Source organism: Oculina patagonica, chromosome 8 (assembly GCF_052425735.1).
Source record: "Oculina patagonica isolate OP01 chromosome 8, crgOcupat, whole genome shotgun sequence".
Taxonomy (NCBI): Eukaryota; Metazoa; Cnidaria; class Anthozoa; order Scleractinia; family Oculinidae; genus Oculina; species Oculina patagonica.
The window spans coordinates 26,692,784-26,713,896 of NC_135765.1; the positions used below are offsets into that span (position 1 = coordinate 26,692,784).

Here is a 21,113-nt window from a genome sequence, read left to right on the forward strand (position 1 = left end):
AAGGTCCTTTGAACACTTGTTCCATTTATCAGTCGAAGGAGGCAGGAAAGAAGATCGGGTAAGTTAGTAGAAATTGCAAGCGAGCAATGTGCTGTCTTACAAATAGCAGCTTTTCTTCACTAACTGTCAGCAGAAAAATTTAAGTCTAGGAATTACTGAGGCATTCACTATAGTTGTTAGCTAAGTGGACCTACAAAGAGCCTTAAAAGAGGGGACTTTTCCCCTCAGCTAAAGAATTTAGACACATAAATAAAGTCATTCATTCATTCACGAGTCACCTATACCTTTGATTAGAATCACGTGTCAGACTCGGCACTGGGTCACGTCTCACACGTGCAGTATTCACTAGGGGCGCGTTCGTTTGGGATCAATCCAGAATAAGAATAATTGGGATAATGCGCGTAAACGTTCGTTTGGCTGCTCTTCGGCCTATTCCGGAATACTTGGATTTCTATTCCGGCTATTCTGCTCCCAGGAGCAAAATAGCCGGAATATATTCTTATTCCAGAATATTCCCAAACTAGGTCACGTGCCTATGTACCACAGGCCATTTCAGAGCTGCCTTTCTATTCTGCTTTAAAATGAGTCCTGGTACCTTATATATGGAAATGAGTTTTACATGGACGTTCACTGTCTCGCAAGCCAATCTTTATGAAAGGCGTGTTGGGCACTAGAACTCACTTCGAAACAGAGTAAACCGCAACTAGGAAATGGCGTATTGAATTACTTGTCATACACGCGCACTGAATCGCGTGCCGATCGCGTGTCATTAGCGCCAAAAGCACGTGCAGAAAGGGAAAGACAAAACCCAGTTAATTTCTACTCCTAAAGCTCGAAACGCCAATATTTAAAGAGAATAATTGCACATTTGTAATTAAATACGTTGTCATTGCCAGGAACGGCTATTTCATGCCTCAATAATGATCAATAATACCATTTCTTCTTGTGGCGATATGGTAAAGATGGGTAAGAGCAAACCTGGATGTTGAGCACTGACTGACTATTTCGAGCCACTTCGTAAATGGATGGTGGATCAGCGACAGACACTTGGATATGCCTCACCCGGGTGGGATGAAGAGGACATCTCTCCTACCGCTAGAGTCTCGACTCTTGCTCCTGTCCTGCAACCGTGTTGTTGACACTGGTTGTGGTCTTTGGTTAAAGCCGTTCGTTAGCTATGACTTTCAGTAATTCACATTGCAAACTGTAACATTCTGATTTTTGGTTTATTGGGAAAGGTCCAGCCTAGTCCCTAGGCGTTCTCCTCCTATCTCGGGCGAGTGCGAGGTCCACGTGAGGGCCTGGGAAGGGAACGACTGGGTACTAGGCTGGGAAAGGTCTATGTTGCCTTATTTCCAAAAATATTTCCCTTGTGTACGTTCCCGTGTTCCCAACAAGTATTTGGTCGATCTTGGCGGTATCCCTGCTTTTTGGTGGTCTCTGTCCCTGAGTGTTCACGTGTTCCCAGTTTTATTTCACTTTTGTTTCCATGTTTCCAAAAGTTAATTGCCGTATTCTCTTGTTCCCTGAAACGCCTGAGAAGCTTTATTATTTACGTAAGATTAAAAATTTTCTCACGAAATCTGAACTAAGCAGAATGAAAACTAGATACGGCACACTGCGAGCTAGTTTCGGCGGGAAAACCGGAGGTCTTGATGAACGCCGGGAAACTTCGTGAATAAATTGACTTTGCCAAGTGTTTGATTATTCTGATAACATATAAATTCGTCCCTAAAGGTTTATAAGGTCACACTCTAAACGCATCAGGTTGTTTTGATTAAGTGTCTCGGTTTCACCACCCCTCTCTCTAAATCTGTCCCTCGGACTTCCCTTTGGATAGCTACTGAATACTACAGATGGAAAACAAAATCGCGGTGCTAATTCGCGAAAAGATCGAGCATTTCTTAGCTGTATTCTCGCTAAGACGCTGACTGCTAAGCCACAGTGTCGAAGACACTTAAGAGTTTTACAAACGGGGCCTTCTGAGTTCTGGTAGGAACATTGCGAAATGTTTCTACGCCAGATGGCGTCTGCATAAAAATTAACCAATGAGCGCGCCAGAAGGTTGACAGTTATAAAAGAAAAACATTGTTGAAAGCGGCGTGCTAAAGGATTCTTTTTCTTCTGAGGTAATTTATCCGTGAAGGTTTAAAAGGTCACAATCTTATTTCATCCTGTTGTCTCGTTGTACATGTCTATCTGTCGCCTCGACTCTTTCTTTCAGAGAATACAAAACTCGCTGTGCTAAAAGTTTTGAACATTGCCTAGCTGTATTAGCGACTTTTGGGTCGACTTTGGGTGGTACGCCACAGTGACGAGCACAAGAGTTTTACAAACGTGTCCTTCTGAGTTTTTATTCAAGATAGGAACAGAGTACTTCATTTTAGGTAAGCGATTTGATTTCTCCGCTTTGGAATATTCTTGAGTGCCTGAACCAAAAGGAGTGGAGGATATATATCTTTTAATTACCTAACAAGCTGCGCTGGGATAATGAACTCCATTGCCATTGTTACAATGGCAACCGGATGAGGTCGCTTAAAAACAAGGTTTTCGAGAATGGTAGAGCATGGAATTCAAGCCAAAGGTTTTTACTGAATATGCACCGGTTCACTTTCCAACCATACATTCCTTACTAAAGCCTGGATAATATATTAAGGAATTATAGAGCAACTTAATTACTAGTTTAACGGTAGTTAGTTGCCATAGGTTTCAACATGTAGTCGCTATTAGTTATTTTTATTGCTCGAAAGCTAGTGATTGTATACTTAGGTTTCCATTCATCAGTTGACTGACGGGCTAAGGCGAAAAGCTGTAATACACTTGTGAAAAAGTTCGACAATAAATATATGTCTTTTTTTATAAAACCAAGGAAAAAATGAAAATGTCGAAACGCGGAAAAAACCGTGATAATCAATCGAGCATTCAGCGCGCGGTGATCACGCCACAGCCTCTAACTGGTTCAACCGGATATTCAAGTTTTGTCTGAGGGGAAGTTCCCTGATGTGTCGAGTCAGAGACTGAAATTATCACTGACTAGCGGCCACGCGTAACCTCTCATGTCAATTATAATAAAATATTTTTCTTATGAAATATAACATTTATTGGACACAATAAATAAGAGATAAGCAACAAGTGGTACTAAAATGTAATTATAAATATTAACGTTCCAAAGATTCTTGAGTGCTGGCCAGCATTCAGCAAATGTATCGACCCGTGATTGATCCAAGGTTATCCAATTAAAGCTTGGATGTGGAAATGTTTAAAGATTATTGTTCTTTCTTCTTCAGTTGTTTCATCAAAACTTTCTTTTTTTCAGTTCACTTTTTGTCTTCAAACGCATGGGAAATGTGGCATGCAGAACGCTGAGAAGGATGTTTCTCCTCAGAGGTAATTCATCCTTGAAGATTTATAAGATCCATAATGAGTATCGATATTTATCTGTTCTTCGATTTTGTTTACTACAGAAGAACAAAAAGATTGAATATTGACTAGCGATATTCATGCTGAGACACGGGGCACGCTGACTGGTAAATTACAGTTTCAAAGACAAGACGTTTTTCGAATAGGGACTTTCCGAGTGCTGTTCACTTAAGGTGAAAACATTTTACGTAATTTTGGGTAAGCTAGCCTGCGTTGCAGCCGGACGTGTCACAAAATCCGATACCCGGGTTTAGTTCGTCTGCAACGCAGGCTAGGCTAAGCGAAATTTATTGTTTTTCCTGCTTATGATTTAAATGGGCTATGTCACGCAATTTTAGGCAATTTCGGCACCGACCAACTGTTTATAGAATAATCTGAAATATCACAATAAAGGCTTAAAACTGTAGAAGAACTCAAACAAACCACGGAAAGGCCAAAAAAGGGCATGGATGGGCTAAATTAGAGAAGATTAAAACGGATTTTGTTCGAGTAAACTCGAAAAACGTCTACCCGGCTTTTTTCAAGTTTATCTCAATTTGTATGAGAGTGTCATTTACAATGCTCGAAAATCATCCTTGCTTGTTATGTGGCCGTGATTTTGCCAAGAAAGACTTTTGCTCTGCCAATTTGAAGTTTAGATAATTAACGAAAATAAATAGAATTACCTAAAATACCGTGACCTAGCACTTTAACCACAGGCAGACCACCCTATGTGTTCGTGGTTAATTATTGTTGTTGACATGAGACGAACAAAAGAAATTTTGAAATCTATAAGGGCTACTGAAATAAAGCTCTGGAAATTACATATCTAAACTACATTTCGCTCTAAATATCTCAATAAAGTTTAATGAAACGTTTATCGACTCAATTGTTGTATTTCTTCGCCTGCGCGGGCCGTTTTAAGCGCCTTTTTAACTGCTTTAGCCGTAATTACTTGTACAAAGAACTGTAAGAACTGAAAGAAAAAATTCTCATGAATATTTCGTTTGTTTTCGGCTTCAGTCGTCGCTGTTCGTGCATACTCTTTAAATAAATACATACATAATGACTGCAAGGGTCCTGCGCGACCTTAAAGCCTGGTTTTCACTAGCGACGTAAGCACAAGCGCAAGCACAAGCGCGATCACGCAAAACGGACAAATTTTGACCCCACAAGCACAAGGGCCAAAATACAATGTGCTTGAGCTTTTGCTTGAATCGAAGCCTTTTTTCACGGTGAAATAAGCTGCTGTTGTCCTTGCGCTTGTGCTTGCGCTTGTGCTTGCGTCGCTAGTGAAAACCAGGCTTTAATGTAAATCGCTGACGGTCGCTGGGTTTTGCAGAATCATATGCAGAAGAATAATCGACAGGTATGCAGGCCGAATATGCAGGCCATATCATTCCTGACTATGCTTGCTTCTCGTTTTGCCGACCATGTGACGAAAAAGACAGTGCCCAACTGCGAGCAATTGACTTTGGATAGCTTTTGTTTGTTTATTTGAAAAAAAAAACTCGATTTTGCTGAACAGCAAGAGATAAAGTTCTAATCGTGAAGTGATACGCCTTCTCTTTCATACGCTTATGTTTTTTCGTTTTTTTCTGGTCGAAATCTTGGCGGAGATTGGGAAGTTTGAGGGCTTTAGGAATCAGTTGTTTTCTTTTATGACATTGTAGCTGCAAAAGAAGGGCCTGCAAAAGCTTTAAAGTTAAATTCGTTTCATGTATATCCAATTTGCACTTACATCATACACCAAAAAGAAATACACTTCCGTTACTGATCATTATTTTTCCATTTATGTCCCGGGAGTAGGGGAATTTGATCGCAAAATGGGACTGTTATGTGGGGCATTTGAACACTATTTTTCGCGTGAGGGATGGGAATTTAAACAACCAAAAAATCAATAGTTTAAATTCCCCGGGTTTGCCTGGGGGGCCATGTTAAAGTTTCGATTTGATTTGATCGATACATTATAGAACTGGACCTCTCAGAAAAGAAAGGTTTCTTCCGTTGATTGTGACTGGCGGATTTAGATCCACTTTGTTCATATTTAAGCGAAGTCGAGAAAGACTAGTAAAACAACTGCTCCTGCATTCCCGCACTCTTGAAGTCGAAGAATAAATACTCATTTATCAACTTATCCTTCGCGGTTCCTGCGCATTGTATTTGTCCCTGCGACATATTTTGTGACGTTTGTTCAGTTGTTGTACAGCTGTTATGTAAATTATTTATCACGAATTGTACAAGAAGGTTGTGCGATTTCCTATAGTAACTAGTAATAGTTCTCACTAAGCTACCCCCGCCTCTAGGGCCTGTTTACATGGAGTAGAGTTGTCCCTGGTAGGAGAGTTACCCTCTCCCCCGCGCTATCTTTTACCGAGCGTTTATATGAGAAGTTTGTCCCTGTTGACCGAGCCAAAACTTGGCCCTCTCGGTTCAAAACACTGGCGAGAGTTATTTTGAAATATCTATTTTGGCGGCTTTTCTAAAATCAAACTTCGACGAAGACCATTTTGGACAAATTTACCGCCGGCTTCGACGTTGTTTTGGCTGATTGCAGCATTTGCACATGCTCCGTATGTGTCACCTTTTCCCTGGTAGGCGAGGCAAAATTGTTTATATAGAAAAAAGTTGGCTCCCTCCCCAGGGTCACCTTACCTTCAAAGCGAGTGACCCTCCATCCAGGGTCACCCTGCCCCTGAGCCAACTTTGCAATTTCTCATATAAACAGTTCGCAGCTATTTATAAAGAAACATATGAAAAGCTCTCTCGTCCGGGGTGGCTCGGTATGGAGCGTAATCCTCCTACCAGGGACAACTCTCCTCCATATAAACAGGCCCTAAGATAAGTGGAGTCTTTTTGCCGCCTTTAATTATTGATGCCGATGGACTTCACAATTAGGCTTCTTTTTTATTTTGCCATGTATGTCACGACATTGCTTGCTGCGGAATTTCTAGTTGTGTGATACCGTTACGTCCTAAAAAAATTACAAGTTCAAGTAGTATATATTACTTTGCTTCTACTCAGATTGCAAGGTTTATCTTCTCCTTTTCGAGCGTTAGCTTTCCATTTCTGCTTCGTCTCGATCCATTACGAGTGATCGTGGGCACAAGATTTGAAATCATTGGCTTAGTAACCGCTCCATCGTGACAAAGTAGCCCTTTAAGTAGCCAAATACATTTTTTAAAATGTATTTGGCCAGCCATCCTGATGCTGATTGATCTTTCCTGATAATCATAATTTTCACTTTACGTTATCGATGTCCATTATTTTTTCTTCTAGAGAGCATTGCCTTCATGGCTTCTGCAGCACCATCATTTCCTTCCACTAAAGAAACAACCAATTACGCACGGTTGTGTCGTCTTCTGGTTGATGTTGGATCACAGGTTCTAAGAGAAACCTTTGACAGGTTACGTCCACCTGGAAGCCTTCACACAGTTTTGGCTGATCCTGCGGTTCATGCTAAACTACAATCACTTCGAAAGAAGAAAGTCCTAAATCCATCACAATGGGGCAAACTCTATCTTGCCATCAAATCTTTAGTTTCATCAAGGGACTTTGACCCCACCCTACTTGTACTGCTTCTGAGGAATATTTGCAGCCTGGTTCCTCCTGCCACAGGCTGGGATAACCTTCCTCTGGTAACAGACGTAACCCCCGAGGCTGACATTGCTCGCATCAAGTTCCACAGGAACACAGTTTACGGTCATGCAACTGATGCTTCAATTGATGATGCAACATTTGGTGTCTACTGGAACGACATCAAAGACACCTTAGTGCGACTGGGAGGAGCATGCTACCAAGATGCTATTGATGACCTTGAAAAAGAATGTATGGACCCTGATTTTGAGGAACACTACCGAGATCTTCTTAGACAGTGGGTGAAGGATGAGGCAAGCATCAAGGACAAATTAGATGAGCTCAATAGAAAGCTAGAAGACTTCATAAGCAATGCCAAAAAAAGACCATCGTTAGAAGGTCAGTGATTGTATTATTAAACAACATACATGTAGAGTTTAAAATTATACCTGGGTAGAAATTTCCTGTTTGTTACACATTGCTGACTTTACATGTAGTTCATACTAACTTTGCTCGTATTGATTTGCACGTCTTGCATACCTTCCTGTATAATTATGTCACATGGCAAAAATACACTTCATACACCTGGGCCGAAGACGATTAACGCTAACCCAGGATTAAAAGATGATGGCGATTTTAATTTCTCTTGTTTTAAAGGGTTTTCCATCGCTAATGTTTTGTTAAGTTTGAGATTGGTCCACGTCAAAACTGGGGGACGGAAATATTAACAAAACCTCAATTAAATGATAAAATTGAAATCAAATTTCACGCTAACCCTGGATTAGCTTAATCATGCTTTGAACAACCGGGTTGGTGTTTTTCCTTTAATTAACTTTGATAAATTCCAAAACAGAGCATTCCGCTTTGTTTTCCTAAAAGAGGTTACACCGGTTACAAGAATGTTGGAAACTTAGCTTTTGATGGGAAATTGTGGAAAAGGATTAGCAGCTTTATTGATGGCCAATTAGTGGATCTTCTTCCACCTATGCGATCTAGATTGCTGTGGAACAGAGGCCGTCCCTTTACCGTTGAACTGGCCATCAGAGCTGAAGGTTTAATCCATTGACTCGCGAAGGCTTTAGCGCGCACCCACCCCCAAATTCCTGGCTCTTTTTTGGCATTAAACACAAACGTGAGAGTGGAAAAAATAAACCATATGCGCAGTAAATTCAGAAAAATTTGTTTCTGAAGTAAACTTTTATTAAAACTAGACATGTTGAGAGACCAATTTATGACTAAAAGAGATTATCAGCCTTGACAAATTGAAGACGGCGATAAAATTTTATTCACCTCCTTGCGTCATTTTGGAGCTTGCAAAAACACAGAGACTTTATACAAATTAAAAAATCGAAAATAGTCTGGTTTTCAATCTGTACATTCGACTGACACTGTCATTAATTTAATAACACTGAGCTTTTTTCTTGGTGCAGAAAAGCAATTATTGGAGGTGATAAAATTGTCTTCAAATCACGGCGGCATGAAAAAGCATAAAAACCGCTTGTAACAAAATTACAGAATTCTGACCACTAAATAAACACTAGCACCGCTTTCCAAGCGTTCCTTCACACTATGAATGTTACTAAAACATACTCCTGTATGTTCCTTATTGAAGAAATTTTGACCCAGTGGAAGCATAAACCATGAACGATAAGACCGAAGGAATTCTGGGTAGACAATATTGGCAACCTGAGTAATATTCCATTTATTAATAAACACGATAATTTCTTCTTTTGGAGCCTTAAGAAGGTGATTTTTGCGGGGTTTGCAGGCCCCGCGGCTCGGCGGCCCGCAGCTTAACAGATTCTTGGTTGACCAGTGGTATATTAAATCGCATATTCAGATGTGTATCTTCGAGTGTGGTCTACAATGGACGATGGTAAACTTTTTTTTGAAATTTCAATCATTCCAATTGTCTGCAATCCTTGGATCTGTTTGTTGCTTTATGCTAAAAAAACAAACATTTGATTCTTAATATATTGTCCGTCTGTTTACAGAAACCGATGGCACAAACAATGGAAGTTTGAGCACACTTGAAATGCTTGTTTCTTTCTTTATAATCTTCAGGAGTTCATAAGCTAATGAACTTCTGTAATTTTTCAAATTACCCACTTCTCAAATTTTTTTTTCTCTCCGGCAGACGTGTACAGAGGATTGAAATGATTAAAATTGCAAAGAAACCAAAAACTCGCCATCGTCCATTGTAGACCACATGTACACTCGATGATGCACATCTGAGTATGCGCTTTAATATACCACTGACCAAAAAGCTGTTAAGCTGCCAATCTCGTCCCAAGAGGGTGCGATGCTTCTGGTCTGCGCCAGGGATCAGGACCTCTGGGCTATTCTGAAAGCCTGCCATAAAGGCGTCTGAATCTGATTGGCCGTTGAAAACTTGTTTGTTTCACCACAATCTCTGGCGCACGCGCTCAATCAAACCGGAACCAGGATTTCCTGGCTCCGGTTGTGGATTCGTCCAGAGCCCTTGAGTTTCCCGACCCGCTGTTCAAGGGGAACGCGGGCTCTGTGGACGAGATTGTTAAGGTGCAGGCCGCCGGGCCACGGGCCGTGGGCCCGCCAAGCCACTGGCCTGCTTTTAGCAAAACCCTGATTTATGCAACCTGTCGTATCAAAATGTTTATACTGCCACAGACGGGGATAAATTTTTTCCGATTTCCCAGTGAACATTTGGGTAGCATCGTTCATGGATTATGCTTTTCACGGTTCAACGTTTCTTCAATCACGTTTATTCTGAAGCACTGTTGTAATTTTCTAAGGGCCCGATAACATGGCGAATTTCAGCCCAGGCTTCAAAAGGGCTTCAAAAGCCTAAAGTTCCAAACTCAAGATGGATAAATGAATGAACCTTGAAAGAAACTTTGTTTAGAATTTATTTTCAGTTAGGATATAGCCAAGATATGTGTTTACAAGCGTAAACATATCGAAATTTTTCGAGCCGTGCTGCTGTTCTGCATGGCAGAATTAATTATCCACATGTCATGTTGAAGGTGAAGTCAGTTTTAATTTTAGCAGACTGCTTTTGGAGTCAATTGTACACTAAATGGATTTAGCAATCCTTCAAAACATTACATCCAAATTCGAAGCAATAACAGTACATTACCATTTCGTTCTCGAAGTCTTGAAAAGCAGCATTAATGATTTAGACCGTGTTCAAGTCCGTGATTTGAATTCAAAACGCACTTGTAAGCGCCATGGTACGAGGTCTTCGCGGTGGAAGGACAAATGGATCCTTCCTCAACAAGGTTTTAGCACCCTGTACTTCATGGTTTTTCGTTTTAGGGCCACTTAAAAATTCTACTATAGTGTTTCTCCTTTCCTTTCAAGTCCAAAAGATCGTATGTTTCGTGTTCAGAATCAAAAGGCCTTGGAAGTTTGTAAATACATACCGCACGACGCCATGATTTTCTTGTAAATTTTCAACGTACGCAATTAGAACAAACCTTCATTCTAGGACCCCAAGAGTTCCCTAAAAATATGCGCAGAAAACAGATTCTGATTGGTTTATTTGCCCAAATTATCTATAGAACAATAGGAGAACCAAAAAGGAGGGAGGGAAAGGACATTTGTCAACGTGTGCTTTTTACGGTCGGCCGAGGCCTGCACGGGAATTTAGGGGGTGGTTTTTCGCGCGGCCGGTTACGGCCGGCCCGGGAGCCAATAGGTTAAATGTAGCTTCATAAACAGACGTCTTTTCAATTTTATTTAATCATTTTATAAAATGGATACATACGTAATTGTTGTTGTTGTTGTTGCAGTTAGTATAAAATTAAATGTAAAACACCTCCTAACCTCCCCCCACCCCCACCCCCCACCATCCTTCAGATTCGAGTCTGCTGACTGCGAAGCGGAGGATTTTACAAAATATGGGGCGAGGTAAAGCTATACCCGAATGATTCATCTCTGATGTTTGCAGCTGTACATGTGTACGTATCTTAACCCTGCACAAAATATTTGTGTTTTTCCTCTTTTCAGCTGTGAGTGCCTACACAAGTGCTTTGAAAGCGTCTATTAAAAGCCAAACGGAATTCCAGCCCAAACTGATGGCCTCCCCAACCATATCTAACCCAAGAACAGATGATATATTCACTAATCTTCTGATACAGCATGGTAGAAAGACCCTCTTTAGGAAGGATGCGACATCAACAAGACAGGAATGGCTGAATTATTATGACATGACATCAGCAAGAGGTGAATTGCTGGAATATTATGGGCAAGTCAGCGGAACCCAGGTCAAAAGCAGTGAAGAGATATTCCTTTGCAGTACTGAGGGTGAGCCTAATCCCAAATCTATTCTTGTCACTGGAAAAGCAGGGATTGGAAAGAGTCTGTTTAGTCAAAAGCTTGTTCGCGATTGGGCCGATGATAAACTTTTTCAATCACAAGCAAATTTGAAGACACATCGTATCAAGTTTGCATATTTGTTGACATTCCGTCAACTGAATTTGCTTGGAAATGACAGGTTTTCTTTGCGAGAGCTTTTAAACTGTTGTTCAGTACTGGAAGAAAACTCGAACATTGATGACTCATTATTTGAATACCTTGTTAATCACCCTGAGGAGGTTTTGATTATCTTGGATGGGTATGACGAGTATTCACAACGAGATTACATCGCTGGTAACTCAGAAAAACGGTATCCAAACAGTGCTAGTGATGAAATGCCAGTAGCCGCACTGTGTGCCAAGCTAATCAAAGGCAAGATGATGAGGGAGTCTGTTGTTATGATCACATCAAGACCCGACGAGTCTGATGAATTGGGAGGAATTCGCTTTGACCAATACGTGGAAATTACAGGATTTTCTGCACAGCAGGTGAAAGAGTACATTGAAAAGTATTTCAGAGAAAATGAAACCATGAAGAACACTGTTCTTGAACATGTCATGAACAATGAGAATCTTGTTAGCTTTGCTCATATTCCAGTCCTTTGTTTTCTGATGTGTTTCTATTTGGAATATTCTATTCAAGAATCCAAGAGCACTGATCTTCCCGTGTCAGCAACTGACATTTATTCAGAAGTTGTCAACATTTTTGAACTAAAACATAATGCCGAGTCAGAATATAAGTCGAAAGAAATTCCTGAGAAACACAAGGCTTCAGACGTCGTTGAAAGCACACTGGATAAATTATCAGAGTTAGCAGCTCAACTGCTTCTGCAGCAAAGGCAGATTTTTGACGAAAGAGACATGAAAGAAAAGTTTAAATCAGAAGAAATCGATAAACTGAAAGGGAGTGGTCTTCTTCATTGTGGTCCTCTTTTCAGGACATCTGCTTTTGAAACCACAAAGCAGTTAAGTTTTACCCACCTGACCATTCAAGAGTTCTTGGCTGCTCGTTGGTTTGTAATGAGAAATGAAATTCCTGAAGAAAATGTGTCTGAAATGGTCTTGCAGTTCTTTGCCGGTATTCTATCAAAGAAAAGAGATGTCAAACTAATGGACAGATTACTAGAGAGTATTTCTTTTTCAATCACAACGCAACCCCATCTCCTGAGAGCAAAGTGCCTCAGTGAATATCGAGACAAGGAATTTGCTAAAAATGTCGTAAAGAATCATCCCCGTCACTTCTCTGATCAGTTTGGCCGAATGTGGTTTAAGAAGTTAAATGATGTTGACTGCATTGCAGTTTCATTTTTGTTAGATGTAATTAGTGAACTAAATGAAGAGGAAGCTACTACAGCACAGCATGAACGATCTAAACAGTCCTTTATTGTGAATAGTTTGATCTTTCAGTCAGCTCTCACACTGTCTGGATTAAAACGTATCTGTGAATCACTGGAGAAAGAACACTGTGCCATTGACGATTTGTTACTACATCTAGCTTATAGTCATAGTGATACCGGTGTTACCAGGTTGAGTGAAGCTTTACAGCATCCAAGCTGTAAATTGACTACACTAGATCTGAGTCGTAATCAGATCACTGATACCAGTGTTGCCAGGTTGTGTGAAGCGTTACAGCATTCAAGATGCAAAGTGACCACACTAGATCTGAGTAATAATCAGATCACTGATACCGGTGTTGTCAGGTTGTGTGAAGCGTTACAGCATTCATGCTGTAAAGTAACCACACTAGTTCTTGGGGATAATCGGATCACTGATACCGGTGTTGCCAGGCTTCGTGAGGCATTACAGCATTCAAGCTGTAAAATAACCACACTGGATCTTAATTGTAATCGGATCACCGATACCGGTGTTACCAGGTTGTGTGAAGCGTTACAGCATTCAAGCTGTGAAGTAACTTCACTAGTTCTGGAGGTTAATCAGATCACTGATACCGGTGTTGCAAGGTTGTGTGAGGTATTGCAGCATTCAAGCTGTAAAGTAACCACATTAAATCTGAGAAGTAATTTGATCACTGATACCGGTGTTACCAGTCTATTCGAAACACTTAAGCATTCAAACTGTAAACTGACCTCACTAGTTCTGTGGGACAATCCTATCAGTGAGGAAAGTAAGGAATCTCTAACGACTCTTGTTCGACAGCACAGATCAGGTTTTAAACTCCATATCTAAATAGTTATAAGAAAGCATAAGAAATATGAATAGATTTCACATGAACATAATAAACATTTTATGATTTAAAAATGAAAACGTTTTTTTTATTCAATGGTTAAATTTCTGTTTATAATTATAAGGTTTATAAGGATTTGTAAAAATATAGATAAACGAATGAAGTTTGTTAGTAAGAAATTCAATGCACCACTTGCTGTAATTTACCACTGAAGAAAAGGGCAACACTAAGATTTGTTACGTTTGTAAATAAAAGTTTTGGAAAGAATGAAGACTAGTAGTAGTTTGCTTTGTTTTTTTTAGGGAGAGAAATATGCTGCCCTCAAATAAAGATGAGTTCCATAAGGAACTCACCACCCAAGTAAGACAGAATAATCCAGCACGAAGTCAACATTCTGCCTTAGATATCATGGAACACCTCCCAAGTAAGACATCAAGCAGGAAGTTAATATGCTTCCCTCAGATAATATGAGTTCCATAAGGAGCTCACCGAGGTCAACGTGCGGCCCTCGCATAACAATAAGTAAGACAATAATCAAGCACGAGGTCAATAAGCTGCCCTGTCTCTTCCCACAGATAACAAGATTTCCATAAACACTCACCTCCCAAGCAATACAGAATAATCTAGCACGAGGTTAATATGGTGCTCTCAGATAACGTGATGTCTGTTAGCAACTCAACACTCAAGTACGTAAGGCAGAATAATCTAACACGAGTTCAATAAGATACCCTTAGATAACATGATTTCCATAGGGAACTCACCACCCAAGTAAGACAGCATAATCTAGCAAGGGGTCAATATGGTGTCCTCAGATAACAAGAGTTCCATAATGAACTCACTACCAAGAGAAAGACAGAAAAATCTGGCGGGAGGTCAATATTATGCCCTCAGATGACATGAGTTCCATAGGGAACTCACCACCCAAGTTAGACAGAATAATCTGGCAGGAGGGCAATAAAGAACTCGCCACCCAATTAAGACGGAATAACTCTAGCACGAGGTCAAACTTCTGCCCTCAGATAACAGGAGTTCAATGAGGAACCCATGTAAGGTCGTCTTTTATATCTTTTTAGAAAAGCGATTACATATTAGGAACAAAACTCCTTATCGGGCACGGACACAAAATCAACAAATCGAAACAAAACGTTTGTGGCGAAGAAACACGTGTTCGAGAAATTGTTTGGCATTGGTATTTATTTAGAGTAATTTTTTTAAAGCAGTGTTTACCTCTCACGATCTGCTACTATAAAAAAGTCGCTCTTACGAATATTACTATAAGAAAGTAAGATTTTTTCGCTGCTATTTTCTACTGGTGGGTGTGGTGTATGATAAAACGTACGTTTCTCCAGCGTTTTCCTGTTTTGTTTTGCTTTGACTGCAATCGCCTAAATTTGTACCTCAAGCAGAAAAAAATTCTGCTTCTTTGATGCCGGTTACAAGTATGCTCAAATCTATTTATAAATAATATGCTTTCCATAAAATTGAATAAATAAATTAGAAACATAGCACCAGGCTATTCTCGTTCCCAGACCGTTGTTTGTTTACTGTGCAATCATCTTCTTCGTGTCATCCAAAACGAAAATACAAGAAAAAACTGTTGCTTTAAACTATCATAAATAACCCCGGGAGTTAGCCTAATGACGAGAGAGAAACCCCGACTGACATCACAGACTAGCGGCTGAAAAGCCATTTTGTTTCCCGGACAACACACAAAAAATTCCAGTAAATGTAGAAGTGATCGTCATCAAATCCCTAATGGCAATCTTTGACCTCATGACGTTGTGTAACTCCCCCTATTTCAGTAATAACAAGAAACTTGAGAAGCTTGAGAAGCTTAAAATCGGGCGCTTTGCCTTGAAAGGCAGGGTTCAGTACAGCAGAAACCACGAAGCAGTTACTTAAGTAGCACACAGTCCGACTGTGTTTGTGTAAGTCACAGGGCTTGCATGAGCTGTATTAGTGTGCATAATATAATATCTAGAACGTTGTCGAGATTGCATTATTACTTAATGACATGATGGTTTCAATTTATAAATGTATCTCACACAATACAAATAAACGATTGAAGTAGACGACTAGACAATGTACAGTTTTAAGACTTAGCAAAGTGCAGTGTATTGGTAATACTGTAAGGTGCGGTTTCACCTGAAGGTCGTGTGCTTTTCGGTATTTTCCAGGCATTGCACTTTGATGGGACAGTACTACAACTGTTTACCGGGGAACTACTATTGTCAAGAAAATGATCACAACTTGTTGATGAATGATTGAACATTTGTTTCATACCATTACTGTAATAGCAATTGATGAAGGCTTTTAGTCCTGAACCAAAGTATAAGGACTGGGAAATACTGAAACCCATTATCAGCCACCTTAAACGGAAATATCTTGTTGGTGTTTCAAGGAATCCAAGGAAACTTCACTCATCCCATGTATCTATGTATTGCGGTATTTTGTAATTTTTTGAGTGATTTTTGGGGATGTTTGGCAGGTGATAGTTTTTTTAAAAGAATTAGTAAAATTTAGACAACTAAGAAATATTGAAAATTTAATGTGAATTTAACATTGGAATTTGAAGTTAGAAATTGGCAGACGGACACCAAACAGTCCCGTGACATCCTGGAGTGTTTTTGCATGGGGGTCAACTGTGTGATGATGTTTCCATTTTTTTCTTCAATCCCCACTGATAAAGAACTGTTGTTGGTGTTATGTTGGTGTTATCACATGTCAAGCCTTTAACAAGGTATGAAAGAACACAAGGATTTAAATTATTCTGGTGCTCAATTTTTGCGTAACTAAAATTAATGTTACTCAAATTCCTGATGGATTCTGTCTTAAACTGTTACGAGCTTAGTATTTCCAAATTATTGCATGTCAATGTAAGGCAAGACAAGACATGCCTTGGTTCTTATGTAATTCTCATAAAAGACACATAAGATATTGACTATAATTTTGTCTGTGCTATGGCAATTCACAGTGGGGTGGTCTTGATGTGTCTTTAACTTGTAGACTGGACTGGACTAGTAAAACGCGGACTTGTAAAACGCCTCTAGACACTTCGAATTCCTTGGCCACAATCATCTTACGGCTCTCTTCAATACATAATGTCTCAAAAAAACAGTAACCTCAGAAAGAAGTCAGAAGCAAATAAGGTCGAAAGACCGAATTTGAACATATAACGGCAAATGTTCTAATGTCGCGAACGTAGGAGTCGTGTAGGCCCGTCACCTTTATTTACCACATACTGCCCCCAAATTAAAACAGTACCCTCAGAAAGAAGTCAGAAGCAAATAAGGTCGAAAGACCGAATTTAAACATTTAACGGCAAATATTCTAATGTCACGAACGTAGGAGTCGTGTAGGCCCGTCACCTTTATTTACGATTGACTGTTGATTTCTGGACGGGCCCCGTTCTACCTCGTGCGAGCAATACAAACGACTGCACTCAACAGACGTCAAGTAGTGGAAAGAAAGAAACATATGCACACAACTCATAGCATCAATCCCGTTGTTTTAGTAGGGGTTTGCAGAACGAACATGTGCTATACTGCAAAAACATCTCCACGCTAAAACAGACCATAGAGTGCTCAAAAAAGCTAGAAATATGCCGTCGAAGAAACACACAAGAGCTTCAAACACAAATTGTTTCGCTCGCTAAACCGTTTAGTTTTATCCGATTTACAAGCGCTTGTTTTACAAGTCCGCGTTCTACAAGTCCGTGCTTAACAAGCCCTCGCTTTACAAGTCCGCGTTTTACAAGTCCGCGTTTTACCAGTCCTCGTTTTACAAGTCCGCGTTTTACTAGTCCGCGTTTTACTAGTCCGCCTTTTACAAGTCCGCGTTTTACCTGAGTCCGCGTTTTACTAGTGCGCGTTTTACAAGTCCGCGTTTTACTAGTCCGCGTTATACTAGTCCGCGTTTTACAAGTCCGCGTTTTACTAGTCCGCGTTTTACTAGTCCAGTCCAGTCCTCGAAATACAGTATGCCAAAACTCCCCGCCCTCTAAAGATAAGTCCTTGACGGTTCTTGTCGTTTTTCGGTGCCTATTCATCTTCGGCATCTTTCTCATCCACCTCTCGTTCTGTCCTGTGTCTGTCATCACACGAAAGAAAAGCTGATTCTCAAAAAATCTGCCACAAAAGGAAATTGACAAAAACAATATGAAAACCATATATCGAAAGTTTCTTATTCTAAAATTTTATCATACGTCTTAATTCAGAGCTACAAAGAAGTTCCTCCTTTTGAGTTATTGATACTGTTCTTACAGTACCTCTTTCCACTAGCGAAATTTTACAAAATTCCTTCGCGGCGAAAAGGTAGCGCGAATCCAGAACAGACTCCAATCGAGAGTGGGTTAATTCTAGATTACTATTAATTAACTATTACAACATTCATTTTTAAAATAGTTTCCCAAGCCGACTAAGCTTACTAAACGTCGAGTGTATCTTTCAGTAAACAAAACATGCCGTTATGACGCCGGAAATCCAGCTCACGCATACTATACCCCGTGACTCACGCAAACCTCCGACTTACGTGCTACTACAGTCATTCCTTTCTAAACATTTTTTTTTGACCACCACCGTACCTTTCTACCCAAAAAACTCATGAAACCGCCCGGTTTTAACCTGTTTTAACCTTTCAAAAATTAGAGCGTTCGAAACTAAATAAGATCCGTAATCACAAACAACATACAGCCGTTTACCAGCACTCTTTAAAACTCCTGAAACCCTTCAAAATCAGGCAAAATAAATCTTTGAAATAACCTTTATCAATGTTTCTTATTTTTTATTCAGTTCTATAAAATGCCTTTCATACACTACTGTCAAACAAAAATTTCAATTTCCTCAAAGTTTCAAGACAAAAGAATAACAAATATTTCGTGCACAATGTAATTTGATTAAGCCAATATTATCACGTCTAAAAATACTTCAAGCAATTCAGTGAAAACCCGTTTTTTTTCGTATCAACGAAAACCGCTTTCGAATAATCAATACATGAAAATAACAATAAGATCAAAAGGAAGAAAGGAACCTTTCTAATTATTTGAAGACTTTCAAAGCCGTGATATTATGCATCCAATCCGCGATAAAATTTAATTACAACAAAATCCAAGTTCTCATTTTGAATTCCATTTTTTTCAGTTGATACCTTTATCCAACTTGTGAAAAATTCCATTCAAGTTCCTATTAATACTGTACATTCCCAATGTTTTGCTCAGGTCTTCAGAAGCGTCTTACTAACCAAATCTAAAATAATTCCAAAACATGCTGTACAAACATTCTACTCTTTGTGACAAACGACTTGACGACCAATTGTTCAGAAATGAAAATCGACACAGTTCTTGCTAAATAAAAAAAAAGTTTTACGGCGGAGTCAGGCTCAAAAAATATACCGCAAGATCACACCCCCATTCATAGTCAGAAACCAGCAAACCATCTAGTTTGCTACAAAAAAACACTGCGTTAGCTTTTTCATTTACAAAAATAACTTTAACTTGTCAAAGTAAGTGCAATTTCACAATGGTGAATATCAGTACAGTATGGGGCCCAGTTCTCGGCCGGGTCCAGTTCTCGGCCACTTTGTGTTTAACGCGTTTTTTCACACTCCAGTTGAATCAAAAGAAAAAGGTATTTCCTTCAAACGATAGACTGATTCATGTGCTTTAAGTATCTTGAGTTTGATCGTTCAATTCGATATAGAAAGCTCACACGTCGAGTTTACGCGGAGGTAGGTGAATTTGCATTCCCGAAAAAGTTGTTTGTTTACGGCTCCAAATTCATGGATGTAGTTAAATTCGTATTTTATCCAAAAGCCCCCACCATACGAGCTAATTTTTGGCATGTGAAACGTAAAATAATTCAGCTTTCTGCTTTAGTTAACTTTTCGTTGAACCGTTGTATTTTTTGGTCTTAATTTACTTCGAAATTTTTTCTTGCGACGTTTGCGTATTTGCCAGTTCTCGGCCACCCTGCTCGCTATCACAGCTTAGCGCTTGGTTTTTAATATAATTTCATCTGCTGCTGCCAGAATGAAAGAAATAAATGTTTTAAAAATAAAGTTCAATCTTATCTCTAAGTTTTGAGCTGACTCTTGTCTTGTCTATTATTTCTACAACACCTAAATCTTTCAAGACCTTTTCACTGCAAAATAAACCATCTAAATGCACGGGTCACACAATGCGGTTTTGCCAGAACCTGCACATAGGCAACTAGGCGCGTTAAAATCCTTCTGTTCTAAAGTAAAACAAAGCATCATAAAAATAATTTGGGATCGATATAGTATAAATAGGTTTACAGAGTGATTTTATGACTGTGAACAGGTGAAAATTAATTGAGCATTTTTTTACAGATGATTACGCACAAGCTTTTTAGTGGCCGAGAACTGGGCCAAGGTGGCCGAGAACTGGGCCCACAAATGGAGCTTTTATTTTTATTATTGCTCGGGCAAATTAATTTTTGACCGGTCGATAGCTTTACACCAAAAAGCTGAATAATGTAGCTAGCTCTGGGAGAAATTTCAAGTTCCTGCGGTTCTTCTGAGGTAAGAAATACAAGTTTACGTCAAAAGTGGCCGAGAACTGGGCCAAGGTGGCCGAGAACTGGGCCCACAAATGGAGCTTTTATTTTTATTATTGCTCGGGCAAATTAATTTTTGACCGGTCGATAGCTTTACACCAAAAAGCTGAATAATGTAGCTAGCTCTGGGAGAAATTTCAAGTTCCTGCGGTTCTTCTGAGGTAAGGAATACAAGTTTACGTCAAAAGTGGCCGAGAACTGGGCCCCATACTGTACTTTGCCCCGTAAGCTTTTTTCTCTGTCCTTCCGCCGAAGCAAAAAAACACAACCTGACTACACATTAACCCAAAAGTCGACCAAGTGTGCCTGCAACGATTTCCTGTCAAAACTAAAATGAAAACCATTGCGGTATGCGTCACCCGTAGCGGTTTTGTAGCAACCCCAAGCTATCCCCGTCTTTTTGGCCGCGCCAGGAGACTACGCTCTAGGACGACCAAAGGGTAAACTATAAATCGGCCACGCCCGATTAATAATTCACTTTTAATGTTCACTTTATATGATGCGGTCTCCGATTTTTTAGAAATAATTTTATTCGGCTCGCGACCACACAAAATCCATATTTAGATTGCCTTCCCCGACAGCGACAGAAATTCTCGTTGGACTACGAAAGGTAACGAAAAGTAACCGCTCTTTCATCGACATAGCCTTTGGTTACAAACGCATTTAAAGCCGTAGTAATATAAATTCGTGTTTTCTTTATTAACCTGAAGGACAGACAGCCCAGACTCACAACAATATACTTGATGGCAAAAAAGAAGGAATTTTATTAGCTTTCTCACTGCAACTGACAGGTTTTCGAAAAAAATAGTAATAATAATTTTCAAGAGAGATTACATAAGCAGGTAAAATTTACAAAGTATACATTAATTGTTTTAACTTTCATCTACTCTTTGTGACTGTCTAGCTTCTTACACAGTATCAATTCAGTGATTTTATTCAAAGAAAGTTATAGTGGACAATATTTGATTTTATTGAATAACTTTTTTTAAGCTGTAAAACCAACGCTTAATTTTTGAATTTTACAAAGAGTTTCCCTTTCTGACT

General features: G+C 39.6%; 4 protein-coding genes across 6 annotated transcripts in view; all 4 read left to right on the forward strand.

Annotated features, from left to right (window-relative positions):
- The window catches only part of LOC144663692 (uncharacterized), a 112,705-nt gene that overhangs the window by 58,427 nt on the left and 33,165 nt on the right, over positions 1-21,113 (forward strand). The gene's annotated exons all lie outside the window — the stretch shown is intronic.
- Positions 1-21,113, forward strand: part of LOC144663685 (uncharacterized) — a 116,120-nt gene that overhangs the window by 42,866 nt on the left and 52,141 nt on the right. The gene's annotated exons all lie outside the window — the stretch shown is intronic.
- Positions 1-21,113, forward strand: part of LOC144663689 (uncharacterized) — a 116,337-nt gene that overhangs the window by 20,368 nt on the left and 74,856 nt on the right. The gene's annotated exons all lie outside the window — the stretch shown is intronic.
- On the forward strand, positions 2,045-13,713 carry LOC144663797 (uncharacterized). The gene is made up of 6 exons (XM_078524865.1): positions 2,045-2,387; positions 3,317-3,387; positions 3,465-3,593; positions 6,679-7,374; positions 10,966-12,656; positions 12,768-13,713. The coding sequence occupies exons 4-6, from the start codon at positions 6,693-6,695 to the stop codon at positions 13,497-13,499; spliced, it is 3,105 nt and encodes a 1,034-aa protein (XP_078380991.1). The 5' UTR covers positions 2,045-2,387; positions 3,317-3,387; positions 3,465-3,593; positions 6,679-6,692; the 3' UTR covers positions 13,500-13,713.

What these genes read in the sequence shown, in the direction of transcription:
- LOC144663797 (XM_078524865.1), top strand. Translation starts at nt 6,693, where the DNA reads ATGGCTTCTGCAGCACCATCATTTCCTTCCACTAAAGAAACAACCAAT. An exon ending in AAAAAGACCATCGTTAGAAG is followed by an intron (nt 7,375 to 10,965) that starts GTCAGTGATTGT and finishes TCCTCTTTTCAG; the next exon opens with CTGTGAGTGCCTACACAAGT. An exon ending in GTGAACTAAATGAAGAGGAA is followed by an intron (nt 12,657 to 12,767) that starts GCTACTACAGCA and finishes GAATCACTGGAG; the next exon opens with AAAGAACACTGTGCCATTGA.